The sequence below is a fragment of the Coregonus lavaretus genome, assembly GCF_964263955.1.
Source record: "Coregonus lavaretus genome assembly, chromosome: 3".
NCBI classification, from domain to species: domain Eukaryota; kingdom Metazoa; phylum Chordata; class Actinopteri; order Salmoniformes; family Salmonidae; genus Coregonus; species Coregonus lavaretus.
Window position 1 is genome coordinate 55,369,294 of NC_139990.1, and position 20,098 is coordinate 55,389,391.

The window sequence follows — 20,098 nt, forward strand, 5'->3', positions numbered from 1 at the left end:
AATTTTTTGTTAGTTGACAACTCAACCAAATGTAAATCAAACCTAGACGTTGAACTGACTTTTGTGCCCAGTGTGGCTCTTCTTATTATTGTGTTTCTCAGTACAGTACAGTACTGTGCTTCTTCAATGCACTTCCTTACTGTACGTTCTGGACTAATTGAATCTGTGAAGGACAGTTCCCTTCCCACTCATCTTTGATGATGCTTAAAGGTATGAGCACTGTGTAGATTAAGTATTGTTTTAATGCACTTGCAGACCAGAAATTTTTTTTTGTAAAATTGTTGCTGCATTCCCTGTATTTAAAGGTGTACAATACATTGAAAAGGCAACAGTATTGAAAATTCTCCAGGGTCACATTCTGACGTTTTCTGAAGAATTATTAAAATGTATTTTTCCATCTGTCTATCTAGTCTTCATACTGAGTACTGTAAGGCCAATGTGGGAGTACAGACAGACTGACTGGCAAGCACAAGCTGAGGTATAGTGCAAAAGAGAGACACGCAGACACACAGACATGGAGAGAGGCAGCCAAAAAGAGAGACATGCAGACACACAGACATGGAGAGAGGCAGCCAAAAAGAGAGACATGCAGACACATAGACATGGAGAGAGGCAGCCAAAAAATGAGACACGCAGACACACAGACATGGAGAGAGGCAGCCAAAAAGAGAGACACGCAGACACACAGACATGGAGAGAGGCAGCCAAAAAGAGAGACATGCAGACACACAGACACGGAGAGAGGTAGCCAAAAAGAGAGACATGCAGACACACAGACACGGAGAGAGGTAGCCAAAAAGAGAGACATGCAGACACACAGACATGGAGAGAGGCAGCCAAAAGGAGAGAAACGCAGACAAAGACAAGCAAACACAAACACAGAGAGAAATAGAGAGACAGACAGACAGACAAACACCAGGCGTCAGGCTATAAGACAGACAGACGAGAACCCCTAACACAGAGACGATTGAGGCAGACTGACTGAGAGTGAGAGAGTCTGGAAGACAGATAACAAAAAAGAAAGCAAGGAGGCCCACGTGTGAGAGCCAGCAAACAGAAAGAGAAAGAGTGGGTGAGAGAAAACAACTGCAGTGAGCAAGGGATGGAAGGAGGAAGTAATGAGCAGAAGGGTGTGGTCGATTAACGGTTCCTCACTGATTCCTGACTGACACACAGAGGAAAGAGGCCGTGGATACTGCTCTGGAACGAGCTCCGGAACTACGTGACAACTCAGTATGGACACCAAGGTGAGCTGAATGACTTTCATTGGGGACTCAAAGAGGGGAGGAGGAAGCGAGTGATGTTGGTACTCATGAGAAAGCGAGAGAGTAAGATATGTTGCGGATGTTCGAGATGGACAGACGGACGGACAAACAGAAAGATACACAGAAAGATAAACAGACAATGGGTGAGTGAGTGAGAGAGATAGAGATGGCCAGACAGGGGGTTAGAGGGGTGAGAGAGAGGCTGGTAGGGAGGCTGGGACAGCCCCAGGCGAACAGGCCCTTGCCTTGACATATGCTTCAGAGGCTTCAGAGTGAAATTAGGACTGGCGTGACCCGCTAATCTGAGCTGTCAAGCCTCATGATGCCCACTGACGATCACCTGTCACCGCCTCCCCTGCCCTGAGGACATGCTGCCATCAGAATAGGTCAGGGGTGGCATCTCAGCTAGGTCCTGATACAACACCAAAACACTCCTCTGGCTTTCCATCCCTCCCTCCTTCCTTACCTTCATCCACCCCGCTCTCTGCTCTCCATCCCTCTGGAACAAATAATAATTGGGTTCATCGTTGGTTTATTGTTGATGTTATTTTTCTGTATACACTACGGCTTTTTCTCATAACTAAAAGGTCATCAGGGCGATTGCGATTCTCCTCAGAATGAATGTGTTTACTTGTTTGCCTATGTTATTTTATGTGTACATTTACCATATGGTGCAGATGAAGAGGGACTCGAAAAAGCTATTATGACCCTGTACAATAGTTGTGTGTCTCAGAGAAAGCTCTGAGAGACTGTAGCACCTGACTGCTGTAAGTGTTGTTGTTGTGACAGAGCCTCATTCTGCAACTATGTTTTTAATTGGCGACATTAAGGAGTTCAGAGATTGGATTTACAGTGTGATGTCTGAGGGAGCGGCGGCAGCAACACAATGTGCTAAGGAGCATGTGGGAGGATTCCCGTTATAGCCATGGACTCCATCTCATCTCAACACATGACCTCAACCTTCCCCCTCAGCTAAATCAGGGGGATGTGCTGTGTGCTAGGTGATGATATGTGTAACTACACAAAGATCATGGCTTTCAGTTGGAAAAATAGAAACAGGGCTTCAGTATAATTCCATGGATTAGAAAATGCGAGTACACTCATCCAGTTTGTATATCGTACTATACGTTTTGTTTGAGATTGTCAGCCATCTTCATTGCGTGAAAAATGTGCTTGACTGCATTTAGGTGTGGGGGAGGGAAGTGGTAGAAACAACTGCTATGAGTACAATTTCCTGTGTTTCAAAAGACATGTAGCCTCAGTGACTGACATGAAACCAGTAACATGGGCACTTCCTCTTTATACTGATATTAGTCATGGGCCTACATGAACGCATCCCTTGTTCCACACAGTAGCTCGTAGGGACTATCTCATTGTGTAGAGTACCATTAGAAAACCATTAGAGAACCATTACAAAACCATTACAGCTAAAGATGGGAGCTGGTTCTGAAACCTGTTACTCAGCCCTATAATGGGCAGAGAAAACATTAGTGAGTGTGTGTACGAGCCTGCGTGCGTATGTGCGTGTGTGTTCGTGCGGGTGAATGTGTGTGTGTTTGTGTGTGTTTAGGTGCAGCGGGAGCTCACAAACAAGAAGGGTGGTAATGAAGGTTGATAGATTTGTGGTTGTCATGTGTCTGCTGTAATCTATTGTCGGTATAACAGATGTGCCTGTGTGGCTGCCTATAAGTGATCTGTATTCATTCCAGTGTCACCTGTGCTGTTTAAGGGCCTTTGCTTATCTTGCAGATTTCCAGCTGAAGTAGTAGTCAGCTTAATGCTGTATTAATTACAGACCCTGCTGAGAATCTCTCACACACATCTATCTCTCACTTCTTTACATGCTCTGTCTTTCAGATTCAGCTGAGCTGGATGGCTGTATGTCTGTTTCTCACACTACCAGGTAAGTCATCAAAAATAGCGATTTATTTCTCTCTCACACACATACACATGCATCACACACTGTTGTCATATAGAAACATACTGTAAACACACTCTCCCTTTCTCATCTCAAACTAAAACATGTCTAAACCAGGGGTCTTCAACCTTTCCTTGCCCAGGGACCCCCACCCAGGCAAACCCGGCGACCCCCATCATATGTTAGCAAAGTATGTTTTTCCACATGTCTTGTCTTATCATCTGGTGAATGATAATGACAAGGACAAGTAACCAACATTTTAGAATGAATAGATTTGGTAGATAGGTTTTCATTATTTTGACCTACATTTACATTTTAGTCATTTAGCAGAAGCTCTTATCCAGAGCGACTTACAGTTAGTGAGTGCATACATAATTTTTTTATTTTTCATACCCCCCGTGGGAATCAAACCCACAACCCTGGCATTGCAAACGCCATGCTCTACCAACTGAGCTACATCCCTGCCGGCCATTCCCTCCCCTACCCTGGGCCAATTGTGCACCGCCCCATGGGCAGCTGGCTACGACAGAGCCTGGATTCGAACCAGGATCTCTAGTGGCACAGCTAGCATTGCGATGCAGTGCCTTAGACCACTGCGCCACTCGGGAAACCACATTATACCCACATTATAATTGGAAAAAGTGTCAACGCTAACATAGCCTATTAGCTAGAAAGGTAACTCCAAACTAGGGCTGCGACGGTTATGGCATTTTGGGTAACGATTAAATGTAACGCAAATGGCCACAGTTGTCATAATTGTCAATTTTGTTTAAAAATGTTTTGAGCTTGTATTGCATCATAATGCATCTTTCAAAATTAGCTACGACATACCTAATGAATACAACACAGCTTTTGTTGACTCCCCTGTCTCAAAAACAAATTGTTTTGACCGCTTAGAACTTTTGGAAATTGAGCTTCTCCTCCCAACTGTGCCGTTCTGCTCGTAAAATGATTACTAACTTTACCCACTTTCTGTAAAAATGAAAAACTGCTATTGGGTGAGCTATATCTACGTGAATATAAAGTTCAATCTCTCCCTTCTACTAAAATGAATGTATTAAGACAATTGTGACAATTATTATACGATAGATGTGCTAGCCCTACTCCACACATATGTTCGTTAATAGCATCTGTTTAGCTGGTTAATCAAAGGTTAGCGATGTGTTGGCAAAAATGTATCTCCAAGTCAAGAAAGCTTGCTAGCAGCTAGCGTCAATCGCTGCGACTGGTACTCTCGGGAGCTTTTTTAAAGCCTATGTCAGATACTCCAGTGAGTGTAATTAGCTCCAATGAGTATAATTTGCTCAATATTAGGAGTTGAGAAATAAAGACATAATAAAAAAATAAGATATTCCCCTCTTTTCTACTGTAGGCATGTATTTCAAAATGTGTTTAGTCCGTTGTTGCTAGTGATATTCATACTAATATTGAAATAATACTTTTTTATTTACAGTGAGGGAAAAAAGTATTTGATCCCCTGCTGATTTTGTACGTTTGCCCACTGACAAAGAAATGATCAGTCTATAATTTTAATGGTAGGTTTATTTGAACAGTAAGAGACAGAATAACAACAAAAAAATCCAGAAAAACGCATGTCAAAAATGTTATAAATTGATTTGCATTTTAATGAGGGAAATAAGTATTTGACCCCTCTGCAAAACATGACTTAGTACTTGGTGGAAAAACCCTTGTTGGCAATCACAGAGGTCAGACGTTTCTTGTAGTTGGCCACCAGGTTTGCACACATCTCAGGAGGGATTTTGTCCCACTCCTCTTTGCAGATCTTCTCAAAGTCATTAAGGTTTCGGGCTGACGTTTGGCAACTCGAACCTTCAGCTCCCTCTACAGATTTTCTATGGGATTAAGGTCTGGAGACTGGCTAGGCCACTCCAGGACCTTAATGTGCTTCTTCTTGAGCCACTCCTTTGTTGCCTTGGCCGTGTGTTTTGGGTCATTGTCATGCTGGAATTCCCATCCACAACCCATTTTCAATGCCCTGGCTGAGGGAAGGAGGTTCTCACCCAAGATTTGATTTGACGGTACATGGCGCCGTCCATCGTCCCTTTGATGCGGTGAAGTTGTCCTGTCCCCTTAGCAGAAAAACACCCGCAAAGCATAATGTTTCCACCTCCATGTTTGACGGTGAGGATGGTGTTCTTGGGGTCATAGGCAGTAATCCTCCTCCTCCAAACACGGCGAGTTGAGTTGATGCCAAAGAGCTCGATTTTGGTCTCATCTGACCACAACACTTTCACCCAGTTCTGTTCATTGGCAAACTTCAGACGGCCCTGTATATGTGCTTTCTTGAGCAGGGGGACCTTGCGGGCGCTGCAGGATTTCAGTCCTTCACGGCGTAGTGTGTTACCAATTGTTTTCTTGGTGACTATGGTCCCAGCTGCCTTGAGATCATTGACAAGATCCTGCCGTGTAGTTCTGGGCTGATTCCTCACCGTTCTCATGATCATTGCAACTCCACGAGGTGAGATATTGCATGGAGCCCCAGGCCGAGGGAGATTGACAGTTCTTTTGTGTTTCTTCCATTTGCGAATAATCGCACCAACTGTTGTCACCTTCTCACCAAGCTGCTTGGCAATGGTCTTGTAGCCCATTCCAGCCTTGTGTAGGTCTACAATCTTGTCCCTGACATCCTTGGAGAGCTCTTTGGTCTTGGCCATGGTGGAGAGTTTGGAATCTGATTGATTGATTGCTTCTGTGGACAGGTGTCTTATATACAGGTAACAAGCTGAGATTAGGAGCACTCCCTTTAAGAGTGTGCTCCTAATCTCAGCTCGTTACCTGTATAAAAGACACCTGGGAGCCAGAAATCTTTCTGATTGAGAGGGGGTAAAATACTTATTTCCCTCATTAAAATGCAAATCAATTTATAACATTTTTGACATGCGTTTTTCTGGATTTTTTTGTTGTTATTCTGTCTCTCACTGTTCAAATAAACCTACCATTAAAATTATGGACTGATCATTTCTTTGTCAGTGGGCAAATGTACAAAATCAGCAGGGGATCAAATACTATTTTCCCTCACTGTAACTATGCCCTGGTCTAAACAGTCCTGAGTCATTCCAACAAATGTTTCTGTTTTTTCAGTGACATCTCTCCTCCTCTGAACCACATTGTAAATATCAAAAAATTGATTCAGTTCTAATCACGTTTGCTTGTGGGAACCCAGTGGGCCCATGCGGTGGTTAATTTGAGGGTATTGATGGGGAGTGGAGTGTGTACAAAGGCCTGCTTGTCCCGTCTCTCAGGGCCAGGACAATCCACCTCTGTGTTGGCCAGAGCAGCCCCTTCACAACAACGCTACACTGCCTGCTCATGAGACTGTTATTATGACAGACTTTGCATACATTCGCACCATTCTATCTACCCAGCAAACAATTCTAGGGAGAGAGAACGTTTTTGTAATGTTTCCCATAATGTTTGCCTAATGTTTGAGTGTCCAGTTTTCCGTTAGTCAGGGGAACATTCTACACAATATATATCTACACGATATAATTGATCGTAGTAATTCAGGAGAATCATTAAAACAGCTAACATGCCCCAACAACATTAGACAACTATGCAGAAAGCTCTTAAATTGCTGATAAAAGTAAACCAAATCATTGAGATCGCAGCATCGTGAACCAACAAATTGTGAATTCAAATCCCAGGTGAAGACATGTTGAATAATTATTGTGTAAATGCACATGCACAATGTAATCATCTATTTTAAAGTGTGTCGAATGTGTAAGTTAAAAACACTCTGCTAAAAGCACTGTGTGTGTGAGTATCCCTAATGTTCACAACAGACAAAGAGCTGTCAATGGTTCACCTTTCAGGGCCTTGATTGGCTCGGCAACAGTAACAAGGCGTGATGTGTAATTAAAGTTTTTAGGGGGGAGAATGTTTCTTTGGGACCATCAGGCGACATCCTGACAACTGATACACAGAAATATTCCAGCAACGTTCCTATGAAACGTGTTTAGAACATTAATATATTGTGTATGTTTGGTAGGATGTTAATGGAATATTCTCCTAACCCTCAGAAAAAGGGACACATTAATGTTCTTGCAACGTTCCCATGAAACGTGTCTAGAACAATATCTTATGTTCTGAGAACATGGCAACCATGTTTGGTGGGACGTTGACGGAATATTCTCATAACACAGAAAACTGGACACATGAATGTTCTTGCAATGTTACCATGAAACGTGTCTAGAACATTGATATCTTAAATTCTGAGAACATGGTAACCACATTCTGGGCAAGTTCTATGTGGCATTAACGGAATGGTCTCTTGGAAACTTTCCTTGCACATCACCAGAACATTCCTATGAAAACATTCGTTAATGGCCTAATGAGACTCTTAAGGGAACGTCTTCTAAAGTTGTGGGAACGTTTGTTGTTAGCTGAGTAACTCCCTCCCTTTGTCCCTCCCTCCCACTTGCTGTGTGTGGACAAATTCTCAACCCTGGCTGCTGCTAGGAATACATTACTCAAGTGTTGTGGAGAATAATTGCAGCAGTAGCTATGTTTTGTGCTTCCGACTGTCTTGTAATGTGTTGTTTAGGTTTTACCCAACTGCTTTGTTTGTGTAATGCTTGAAAAGTAATTTGTTTTCTGTCAACAGGGTCCCTTGCTCAGAGCCCTACCACCACACACCCGAATCGACCGGTGAAAGTGACTCTGGTGGCGAACATTACTGCCGCCCCCTCTCCAGCCAGAACTGGTACAGTCCTCTTTGTCATTTCTAGATGATGTCACATGGGGCTATTTCATATTTTTCTGTAGCTTTCCACCTGCCACGACTCACCATTAATCTCAAGGACTTCACTATTAATAGGACCTTCTTTTAAATATTTTTCACCATTAGGATGAATGGAAATCAATGTCCGTATACAATGGGCAGCTAGCTCACCAATGTTTGTAATTACTTTGTCCCCCTCCTAACTAACTTTGTTTCAGTAGCTGTAATCAATTTGATGAATTAGTGCTTTAAATAATGTATAACTTATTTCTAACTATTTTATTAATGGAACTTGCGAAATAAGAAATCTGACTTATTATTTGGAACGGTACTCCACTTAAGCTAGAAACGCCATTCAACTTTTTTTTAACCAGGCAAGAACAAATTCTTATTAACAATGACGGCCTAAACCAGCCAAACCCGGACAACGCTGGGCCAATTGTGCGCCACCCTATGGGACGCCCAATCACGATACATTTACATTTTAGTCATTTAGCAGACGCTCTTATCCAGAGTGACTTACAGTTAGTGAGTGCATACATTTTCATACTGGCCCCTCGTGGGATCAAACCAGGGGGTCTGTATTGACGCCTCAAGCACTGAGATGCAGTGCCTTAGACCACTGCGCCACTCGAGAGTCCACTTTAAAACGTGCAGGCCAGTCAGGACTAGTGTGCTTGTATTCAACTTTTTGAAACCAATTACACTTTGTAACCTATTAAGCTTCTATTAAACCTCATCCACTTTAATGGGATTTCTTCAACATTCTAAAGCTTTCATTTAACTTGCATTTACCTGTTGTGATGCATGGATGTTCCAAACTCCGTTGTAGACGAGACTGACTTTATGACCAAAATTATCCTATTTACACTTTGTAGTCAATTTGACACTAGAATAACTGTTTCTGACTCATATCGATAACACATAAGCCATTTTCAAAGGGATTTTTGAAGGCAGTCACTCTTTAAAAACTCCCATTCTGAAGCTGTGATTTCCAACATTCTATTCACTGTAAACGATGTGACTTTTGACAGCAATCAGCTACTTTGACCACTTTCCCAACAAGCTAGACAAAAACATAGAGCGTATGAAATCTTATTCTACTTCTCTCCTATGTAAATCTGATATCAGAACAGAAATATATTCTACCAATCAAACGATACAGCTGTTTTAGTAATTGAATCAACTACTTTTCCTCTCAACTTTTACAAACAACTGAAACTTTGACCACTTTCCTAGCAATTTAGACAAAAACATAGAGTGTATGAAATCTTATTCTAGTTTTCTGCTATTCAATTCTGATATCAGAACAGAAATAACTTCTACCAACCAAGAGGTACAGCTGTTTTAGTAACCGCATAAACAAAGTTTTATCTCAACTTTTAAAAACAACTAAAAACTTAGTGTAGGAAATATTAGTCTACTTCTCTGCTATTTAAATCTGAAATCAGAACAGAAATATATTCTACCAGTCAAACGATACAGCTGTTTTAGTAACAACATCGACTACTTTTTCCAAAATTGTAAGAACAACTGCATTTTTGCCCACTTTCCCAACAACTTGGACAAAAACGTAGAGCGTATGAAATCTTCTACTTCTCTGCTTTTCAAATCTGAAATGAGACCATAAATATATTTTACTAATCAAATCACAGCACTGGGGGAGCACATAGGACTGATTATGCCACACAGCTCACCCCAACCCACTAAACCCAGTGTAGCTCAGTTGGTAGAGCATGGTGCTTGCAATGCCGCTGTTGTGGGTTCGATTCCCACGGGGGGCCAGTATAAAAAATAAAGTATGCACTTACTAAGTCGCTCTGGATAAGATTGTCTGCTAAATGACTAAAATGTAAACTAACCCATTATAACAAACCCCAATGTCACAAACTACAATACCAACCCCACTTACTGTAGCACCTATGTGAACTGAGTCACAAAAACAATTGGCCACAATAGTGGAATTGTCTGTTTGCCTTCAAAATAGAAGTCCAGCATTGAAACTTATTCAAATAGTGGAATCATGCCATATTTTGACTAGATAAGGCAAAAAAAAAGTAATTTGACAAATCACCTCCCCAGTCAGCTTATTGTGCATATTGAACATTCATATTGCACTGTACAGGCTAACCTATGGATTGTGCACCAATGAAATGGGGTATCAGCCTACTCAGTGACACCCACAGAAAGACAATTCTGAACAGTTTACACAAATATTAGCGTCCTCTGGGTGGCAGGTTAGTTTTGTTATAAACCTTTGTGTGATTGTGTATGCAACATTTCACTGCACTTTGGATGTGTTCCAAAGTATTTAATAAATAAGTAATTCAGTTCATTGTGAAAGAAAACAAGAGTAGACTATGTTTTCATATTCTAATAGTTGACTATTGTAGCACGCAAAATTGAAAGCAGAACTGGATGGCCAGAGAGATGCACTAAGAACCAATAATTTTTGGAATAACCAGAAGAGGGCAATGTATTAGCGAATAAAATCTGTCTTCTCGCAGCGAAGATGATTTGATTCGACATGACACAAAATGACATTCTTAACACAGTAGACTTCTATAGTTTCTTAGTGGTATTGGCTTTTTACAATATGCTACTTTTGGTGGTCCTATATTTTAATTCAAGATGCACTATGCAGAAATTGCTCTGCCATTTCCTGGTTGCTAAAATTCTAATAGTTTGCCTAATTTCAGTTTATGTGACAAAAAAAGCACGTACAGTGTAGAGAATCATGGTACCATCTAAACCGATGTGAAATGTATTTTCCATAGCCAAAAATCTTGAATTTTTAGCTGTTTGAAGCTGGTGTACAAAACTGAAAGTAAAAGATGCAAAAACAAAACTTAAGAACGGGAACCATAGCAATAGCGCACATAGATCTGATCTACCGCTTCTTAGACTTGCTTTCAATGAAGAATGACAGATCTGTAACTCACCTTTCCATGTGAATTTGGTCAGGTCGCCCAAAAAGTTGCGTTTTGCAGCTTTAACTTTACTGATTAGAAACTGCCTTCTGAAATAGGGAATTAATTTAACCTATTGCTAATTTGTTCTGCATTCTAGGCCTATACTTAGGATATTTATTTTGTGTAAAGCTAAGTCTGCTTGAGAAAGTAAATGAGATGATTATGGTCTCTGTCATGTGCTCTGAACTGTAGGTGGGCCTACACATGTCTCCTGTCCTGTTGAGCTCAACCCTCCCAGAGTAGTGGTGAGATATGGAGACTCAGTCTCAGTCAACTGCACATCATCCATAGACTCCGAGGGGATGGGCTGGGAGGCCACATACGGAGGTACAGGTGTGCAGGAAGAGGTCAACTTTGTCACCTGGACTGTGAGAAGCCTCATAGACTGGACAATAGAACCTAAATGCTACATCAATCCACACAATGAATCGCAGTGTACTGAGATTCTCCCTGTCATTCTCTACAGTAAGTTGTTTTTCTTTTTCTTATACTTGTGAGTTTTGTCAGTAAAAGCAATTATATTTCACTATATGTAACTATTTTGTCTCTAGAGACTCCAGACAGCGTGTCTATCCCTCCTCTGAACCACTCTGGTCCAATGGTGGAGGGGAAGGAGTACCAGCTGCAGTGTGACATCCACAACATCGCTCCTCTACAGAACCTGGTTGTGAGGTGGTACAAAGGGAATGAAACTATAGAGATTCAAAGGTTTAATGACTCCACAAAGAAACCAGTGAATATCTCTACCCACCTTACCATCACCGACAGAAGATATGGGGGTGAAGTAGAGTACAGATGTGAGGCAGAGCTGGACCTGGGACCAGAGGGACCAAAACCTTCTGCCTTGTCATCAAAGCCTCTTAATTTTACTGTTTACTGTAAGTATTTTTGTTTCCTTTTGAGGGTTGGTGGACTAAAGGGACCTTTTAACAGGCTGAGGGACTATTCCATTCTACATAGTATCTTCTACCAATCAGATTATAGCACTGAGGGAGCACATAAGACTGATTATGCCACACAGCTCACCCCAACCCATTAAACTAACCCACTATAACAACCCCCACACTCACTAACCCAACTACAATAGTGACCCCATTTACTATAGCTAACCCATGGCCTACCTACCTAAAACATTCAGAAGTACTACTGCAATGTACTGCTACTAGTACTTATGGGCTACTTACTACTACCTAGTCTGTCACTAAAGGCTACTATCAATTATTTATTAAACAGTCACTGCCTCTACCAAACCAGCCTCAATTCGTCAACACTAACAAACTTCTAAACTTCTTCCACTAGATGCAAAATAATAGCCTAAAACTTTTCTAATTCCTTATGAGTAAAAGTGTAGTAGTCCGAGTGTAGTTATTTGTGATGAAATATGTACTTTTGACTATATTTCCCTACTTTGCTTAAGTAAAACATTTTCAAACTTATTCCACTACCATAAAAATACTATTAAAGAGCTAAAGCAAGTCCCACAATTGTTATTCATGGAGAATTACCATCTAGTTAATGTGGCTTGTAAAAGCAGCCACACTTTAAATGATGTACCACTTATTTCTGACTTATTATACAGTGGGGAAAAAAAGTATTTAGTCAGCCACCAATTGTGCATGTTCTCCCACTTAAAAAGATGAGAGAGGCCTGTAATTTTCATCATAGGTACACGTCAACTATGACAGACAAATTGAGAAAAAAAAATCCAGAAAATCACATTGTAGGGTTTTTAATGAATTTATTTGCAAATTATGGTGGAAAATAAGTATTTGGTCACCTACAAAAGTTTCTCAATACTTTGTTATATATAATATAATAATATAATATGCCATTTAGCAGACGCTTTTATCCAAAGCGACTTACAGTCATGCGTGCATACATTTTTTTTTTTGTGTATGGGTGGTCCCGGGGATCGAACCCACTACCTTAGCGTTACAAGCGCCGTGCTCTACCAGCTGAGCTACAGAGGACCACATATACCCTTTGTTGGCAATGACACAGGTCAAACGTTTTCTGTAAGTCTTCACAAGGTTTTCACACACTGTTGCTGGTATTTTGGCCCATTCCTCCATGCAGATCTCCTCTAGAGCAGTGATGTTTTGGGGCTGTTGCTGGGCAACACGGACTTTCAACTCCCTCCAAAGATTTTCTATGGGGTTGAGATCTGGAGACTGGCTTGGCCACTCCAGGACCTTGAAATGCTTCTTACGAAGCCACTCCTTCGTTGCCGGGGTGGTGTGTTTGGGATCATTGTCATGCTGAAAGACCCAGCCACGTTTCATCTTCAATGCCCTTGCTGATGGAAGGAGGTTTTCACTCAAAATCTCACGATACATGGCCCCATTCATTCTTTCCTTTACATGGATCAGTCGTCCTGGTCCCTTTGCAGAAAAACAGCCCCAAAGCATGATGTTTCCACCCCCATGCTTCACAGTAGGTATGGTGTTCTTTGGATGCAACTCAGCATTCTTTGTCCTCCAAACACGACGAGTTGAGTTTTTACCAAAAAGTTCTATTTTGGTTTCATCTGACCATATGACATTCTCCCAATCCTCTTCTGGATCATCCAAATGCACTCTAGCAAACTTCAGATGGGCCTGGACATGTACTGGCTTAAGCAGGGGGACACGTCTGGCACTGCAGGATTTGAGTCCCTGGCGGCGTAGTGTGTTACTGATGGTAGGCTTTGTTACTTTGGTCCCAGCTCTCTGCAGGTCATTCACTAGGTCCCCCCGTGTGGTTCTGGGATTTTTGCTCACCGTTCTTGTGATCATTTTGACCCCACGGGGTGAGATCTTGCGTGGAGCCCCAGATCGAGGGAGATTATCAGTGGTCTTGTATGTCTTCCATTTCCTAATAATTGCTCCCACAGTTGATTTCTTCAAACCAAGCTGCTTACCTATTGCAGATTCAGTCTTCCCAGCCTGGTGCAGGTCTACAATTTTGTTTCTGGTGTCCTTTGACAGCTCTTTGGTCTTGGCCATAGTGGAGTTTGGAGTGTGACTGTTTGAGGTTGTGGACAGGTGTCTTTTATACTGATAACAAGTTCAAACCGGTGCCATTAATACGGGTAACGAGTGGAGGACAGAGGAGCCTCTTAAAGAAGAAGTTACAGGTCTGTGAGAGCCAGAAATCTTGCTTGTTTGTAGGTGACCAAATACTTATTTTCCACCATAATTTGCAAAAAATTTATTAAAAATCCTACAATGTGATTTTCTGGAAATTTTTTTCTCAATTTGTCTGTCATAGTTGACGTGTACCTATGATGAAAATTATAGGCCTCTCTCATCTTTTTCAGTGGGCTGACTAAATACTTTTTTTCCCCACTGTAGTTATTTGGAACGCTACTCCTCTTACACCGTTTAAGATATAAATGCCTACTCCATCTGGATTAAGTTTCTTTCACACAACTTTTTGATAATATTTATACTTTGTAAACTATTCTATATTTTTTCCACCTAAAAAAACTTTATCCACTGTAATGGGATTTCTTCAACATTCTAAAGCTCCCATTGTTGAAAACTCCCATGACTTCAAACATTCTATTCACTTTTAACAACGTAGCATTTGATACAAATCAGCTACTTTCCCAATTTAGAGGCTATGAAATCTTAGTCTATTTCTCTGCTGTATAAATCTGCAATCAGAACATATGTAACTTCTACCAATCAAAATTGCTCCAGCAGAGAGGCAATGCAGCACTCGCTATGCTAACGTATAAACAGCTAACTCTCGACATTCCACCCAAACAATAATACATTTTAAAAGTGGTAATTACTTTAGTGTCAATTTCAATCAAGCACTGACGTTATCTACCTAAGAAACACAGATAACCCGGAAGCAGAAGCGCAAGCAACTGACCAGTGAGAATTCTCAAGCTGTGAGCTTTTTCACACTGTGATCACAGCCAATCACAAGTGTAAAAATGCTCACAATAATCAACAATAAACAACAAAATAATCCAGAAAAACGCATGTCAAAAATGTTATAAATTGATTTGCATTTTAATGAGGGAAATAAGTATTTGACCCCCTCTCAATCAGAAAGATTTCTGGCTCCTACGTGTCTTTTATACAGGTAACGAGCTGAGATTAGGAGCACACTCTTAAAAGGAGTGCTCCTAATCTCAGTTTGTTACCTGTATAAAAGAGACCTGTCCACAGAAGCAATCAATCAATCTGATTCCAAACTCTCCACCATGGCCAAGACCAAAGAGCTCTCCAAGGATGTCAGGGACAAGATTGTAGAACTACACAAGGCTGGAATGGCCTACAAGACCATCGCCAAGCAGCTTGGTGAGAAGGTGACAACAGTTGGTGCGATTATTCGCAAATGGAAGAAACACAAAATAACTGTCAATCTCCCTCGGCCTGGGGCTCCATGTAAGATCTCACCTTGTGGAGTTGCAATGATCATGAGAACGGTGAGGAATCAGCCCCAGAACTACACGGGAGGATCTTGTCAATGATCTCAAGGCAGCTGGGACCATAGTCACCAAGAAAACAATTGGTAACACACTACGCCGTGAAGGACTGAAATCCTGCAGCGCCCGCAAGGTCCCCCTGCTCAAGAAAGCACATATACATGCCCGTCTGAAGTTTGCCAATTAACATCTGAATGATTCAGAGGAGAACTGGGTGAAAGTGTTGTGGTCAGATGAGACCAAAATCGAGCTCTTTGGCATCAACTCAACTCGCTGTGTTTGGAGGAGGAGGAATGCTGCCTATGACCCCAAGAACACCATCCCCACCGTCAAACATGGAGGTGGAAACATTATGCTTTGGGGGTGTTTTTCTGCTAAGGGGACAGGACAACTTCACCGCATCAAAGGGACGATGGACGGGGCCATGTACCGTCAAATCTTGGGTGAGAACCTCCTTCCCTCAGCCAGGGCATTGAAAATGGGTCGTGGATGGGTATTCCAGCATGACAATGACCCAAAACACACGGCCAAGGCAACAAAGGAGTGGCTCAAGAAGAAGCACATTAAGGTCCTAGAGTGGCCTAGTCAGTCTCCAGACCTTAATCCCATAGAAAATCTGTGGAGGGAGCTGAAGGTTCGAGTTGCCAAACGTCAGCCTCGAAACCTTAATGACGTGGAGAAGATCTGCAAAGAGGAGTGGGACAAAATTCCTCCTGAGATGTGTGCAAACCTGGTGGCCAACTACAAGAAACGTCTGACCTCTGTGATTGCCAACAAGGGTTTTGCCACCAAGTACTAAGTCATGTTTTGCAGAGGGGTCAAATACTTATTTCCCTCATTAAAATGCAAATCAATTTATAACATTTTTGACATGCGTTTTTCTGGATTTTGTTGTTGTTATTCTGTCTCTCACTGTTCAAATAAACCTACCATTAAAATTATAGACTGATCATGTCTTTGTCAGTGCGCAAACGTACAAAATCAGCAGGGGATCAAATATTTTTTTCCCTCACTGTAAAATTACGTTTCTAGTTCAAATTGTGTGTTTACAACATTTCTGCCACAGACCAAGGCCACACTTCTAACTCAATGTCATCCTCTCTGCTTTTCTCTTCAGCTCCCACAAACAAGTCAACAACACCCACAGCTAAGTCCTTAACCACCACAGGTAAATAACAAACCTCTTATTCCCTCCTTGACATGTAGATATTACCTGTTCCCTGAAAAATAAACACTCCTATTGGTAGTCCCTGAAACACACTGCGACAGAGTGAATGGATACTTTGCTATCAAGAATCTCCCATAACCAGTTCTGTCTTTCACTTCAAGGGTGCACGCAACTTAAAATCAAATTAGCTCTGTAATTAGCAAGCGTTAAATTCCCCTTTCTCGTTGAGACAGCACCAGACAGGGACACCACTGATACGCTTTAAAAAGTGTAATTAGACTGACCCAATTTCCTATGAGAATCGTGCCATTGAAATATGCTGAAATTCAATTTAAAAAGGGAGTGTAATTTTGTGTGGTTCCATATGACAGAGATATGGACTCAATACGCTGGCATAATTTTTTTTGTGTTTAATTTTTTTTGTATCTCTCGCTCTCTCTCTGTCCATAGTGACACCATCTCCAACCACCTCTGGAAATACCAAGAGAACCTTCGCTCCTCCTGCTGCCTGGGGTAACAAAGGCCTTTCCTAGCCTAACTTTGCCTTAAATCTGGAGGGGTTTTCTGAGTTTTGTTATTGTTATCTCACAGCAGTTTTGACAGTATCATAATTCCCTGTCTCCCAAACAAAAACCTTGGAGGAGTTGTGAAACAGAAACAGAACACCTCAGCTCGCTGTCTCTGTCTTGTCCTCAGATTAATGCTTGATTGTGGCTGATGTAAGAGATAAGAAGTCTCTGAGTGTGTCCCTCTGCGCTGTGCAGGCTTATGTAAGGGTTGAGATGTGGCTTCAACAACACATCATCTGGACCAGACAGCTCTGTCGTCATCTCATTGTGTTGTTGTTCCCATGTGACCCACCTCTCTCTCTCCCTCTGTATTAACGATCATCATGTCATTGTTGTAGGAATATAGGCTACACCTATTATACTGTAAAAACACACAATGCAAGTAGTATCTTTTATCAACTAAGTGATATTGTATTTTTCTTTGATCACAGACGCAAAGTGGGATGAACCATTCAATTATGGTAAGAGGCTCTGATTTTTTCCAAAGTGCCCAAATACAATGATCAACCAAGCAGAAAAAATCCACTTATCAATACCACAATGCCTCCAAACATGGGTTATAATCACATGGTAATAGACTCATCCATGTGTCACTGTGTCTGTGCTCAGACTACTGCTTCCTCCGTGTTGTTGGTCTGTCTATCGCTGCAGTGCTCTTCATCCTGGGTATTATGGTCATTAGCTGTGAGTAGAAAACATTTACCCTCTGTGTCTCAGCTTTCTTTTATTCACACATTACTCCTTACTGTTAATACTGTACTGTTATCATAAAAACATCTCTTTCTATCCCTCTTACTGTCCTCCTCACTCTCCCTTTCGCTCTTTCTCTCTCACTCGTTCTCTATCACACAGGTGGTAAAGTATGCCGGATGCCTAGGTGTCATGTGGGCACAGGGAAGTGAGTAGTCCTCTGTAGCCACTTATATCAATGTGACACACACTCACATACACATATACACCCACCCACACACACACGTCACCTTCAGCTTCACATACTACAACTGACACAACTGTGGCTACGCTTGTGTGGCTGTGACATCATTATGGAACAAAGGCCAAATCATGCAACAGTATTTGTACTGGAAGTGTTCCAGTGAAGTGACTGACTATAAAGGGACAACGTAAATAGCCAAGTGGGCCAGCAGGGTTGCAATGGTTAGGGATATCATTCTGTGTTGGTATTGAATGCTATTGTGTTCTATCTATACCATGAGTGAGTATCTGTGTGCCTAAATGAGTTTATGTAGATACAGTACTGTAAACATGGATAAATCACAGTATAGAGTAAGTGTTTAAAGTCAGTCTTGACGTCAGTCATAATCACTGAATGGAATGCTGACTTAGATCCTATTGTTGACAAATGGGCCATATACAAGCAAGTCTTAAAGCGTTGTTTGGCTGTAATGGATTGGTTTGTCAGCCATGTACAGTACAGTTCTGTAAATATATATTCGCATTGTTTGATGAATTGATGTTAGAATAATCAATGTTTGATGAATTTAAATGTGATTATCTGACCTTAGATGAATTGACCCTGGATAAATGGACATTTCATTAATTGACGTCATGTGTGTTTTTTCCCAGGTCGTACCAAGTGGCCAGAGAGTAGTGAGGGGACAGACGTGTTACTGAGTGGCCTCAAGACACCAGAAGAGTTCATCAAAGGGACACGGAGAAACAACACTGATACAACAGACCTTATTGACCATGTGCGTGTGTATGTGTGTGTGAAAACGTTGTTGGACAAAACTCTGCGTCTCTCAACTCAGAGATGAGAACATGAGATGTGTTTCATGTGCCTTTCCCACAGACTGCAATTGAGACTCACTCGGCATTATGAAATTACCTCTCCCTCACTCTTCTAAAGACTGACCTGTAATTTTGAACGCAAGTTTGATTATACTTTGGCACTCATGTTTCTATGTATATTTTCAAATAGTGGGTTCGATCCCTGGGACCACCCATACACAAAAAATGTATGCACGCATGACTGTAAGTCGCTTTGGATAAAAGCGTCTGCTAAATGGCATATTATTATTATTATTATTATTCAAATGCTTACAAAATGTTACAGAATACATACCGTAGATGTTACATGGCTCAGAGGCGCCCCCAAGAGCACTGGAAGCGGTACTGATCCTTTTTTGTCTCAGATATTCCAGAGATGGCAATTTCATGCCCAGCTTTTCACATATCATCGTGTAGATTTTATCTGTAGATTTGTCACCAACGTGGATGACATTTTCTCTAATAAATCACATACATGTCCTGTTCATGGTCTCATTTCCACAGATATTATGGAGATCCATCATGCCTCTGACAGCCTCATCTAAACGAACAGTCCCTCTGTTTCCGGGTAGGGAATTGCCAATACTACATGCCACAGGGATAATACAGTCATAGGTGTCTGAGAAGCTTCCCCGTTCTACCTTCAAAAGGAAAATCCACTCAAAAACTGTATTTTTTCTTTTTTTTTTTCTTTAGTGCATACAGTCCCAAAATGTTTTGCACGTCAGCAGTCAAGTTTTCAAGATATTAGACTTTCAAGAAGCAAAGTGTCACGGCCACATCATGTTTGTCCCTTTAACAGAACAGAGAGGTGGAGAAAAAAATAGGGGCATTATTTTCCTGTTAGTCTTTACCATTACCTTCCATTACCAAATCCAACTTTGAAATTAAAATGAATTGCAAGTGTGGCTGGATAATGACGAGATGAGTCATGTTTGAAATCAGACTTCCACCTCTATCAAACAACCTGCTCAACTCTATCCAAGCTGTTTCTATGAAAACGATTAAAATCACTACCTCAGATACGGCCGAGCATCATACAAGCCAGTGAATAAAATGGCCCTAAACAACATTCCACTATCTGTTAATCTTCAAATACCCCTAAAGTTATCAGGATGTAAAGATAAAACATGTTTACTTCCCTTTCCTGTATTGTACAACTCACAAAGAAAACAGATGGTCAGTAGTTCCAGCATGTTCTTTACTCAGAAAATAGACTGACAAAATGTTTTAGGAGGAAGCTATTTTAAGCTT

The 20,098-nt window shown here is 41.4% G+C and overlaps 1 protein-coding gene across 1 annotated transcript; it reads left to right on the plus strand.

Moving 5' to 3' along the window:
• The first annotated feature begins 1,099 nt into the window (after positions 1 to 1,099).
• Positions 1,100 to 19,329, plus strand: LOC311127060 (intercellular adhesion molecule 2-like). The gene is made up of 11 exons (XM_084158804.1): positions 1,100 to 1,247; positions 3,123 to 3,168; positions 7,808 to 7,906; positions 11,089 to 11,361; positions 11,448 to 11,774; positions 16,437 to 16,487; positions 16,938 to 17,000; positions 17,488 to 17,517; positions 17,666 to 17,740; positions 17,909 to 17,954; positions 18,641 to 19,329. Exons 1-11 carry the CDS (start codon positions 1,236 to 1,238, stop codon positions 18,663 to 18,665), a joined length of 1,047 nt encoding a protein of 348 aa, XP_084014930.1. The 5' UTR covers positions 1,100 to 1,235; the 3' UTR covers positions 18,666 to 19,329.
• The last annotated feature ends 769 nt before the right edge of the window (positions 19,330 to 20,098 follow it).

Coding starts and splice junctions, on each gene's coding strand:
- LOC311127060 (XM_084158804.1), top strand. Junction 11,362..11,447: donor TCTCCCTGTCATTCTCTACA/GTAAGTTGTTTT, acceptor TTTTGTCTCTAG/AGACTCCAGACAGCGTGTCT. Junction 16,488..16,937: donor TAAGTCCTTAACCACCACAG/GTAAATAACAAA, acceptor CTCTGTCCATAG/TGACACCATCTCCAACCACC.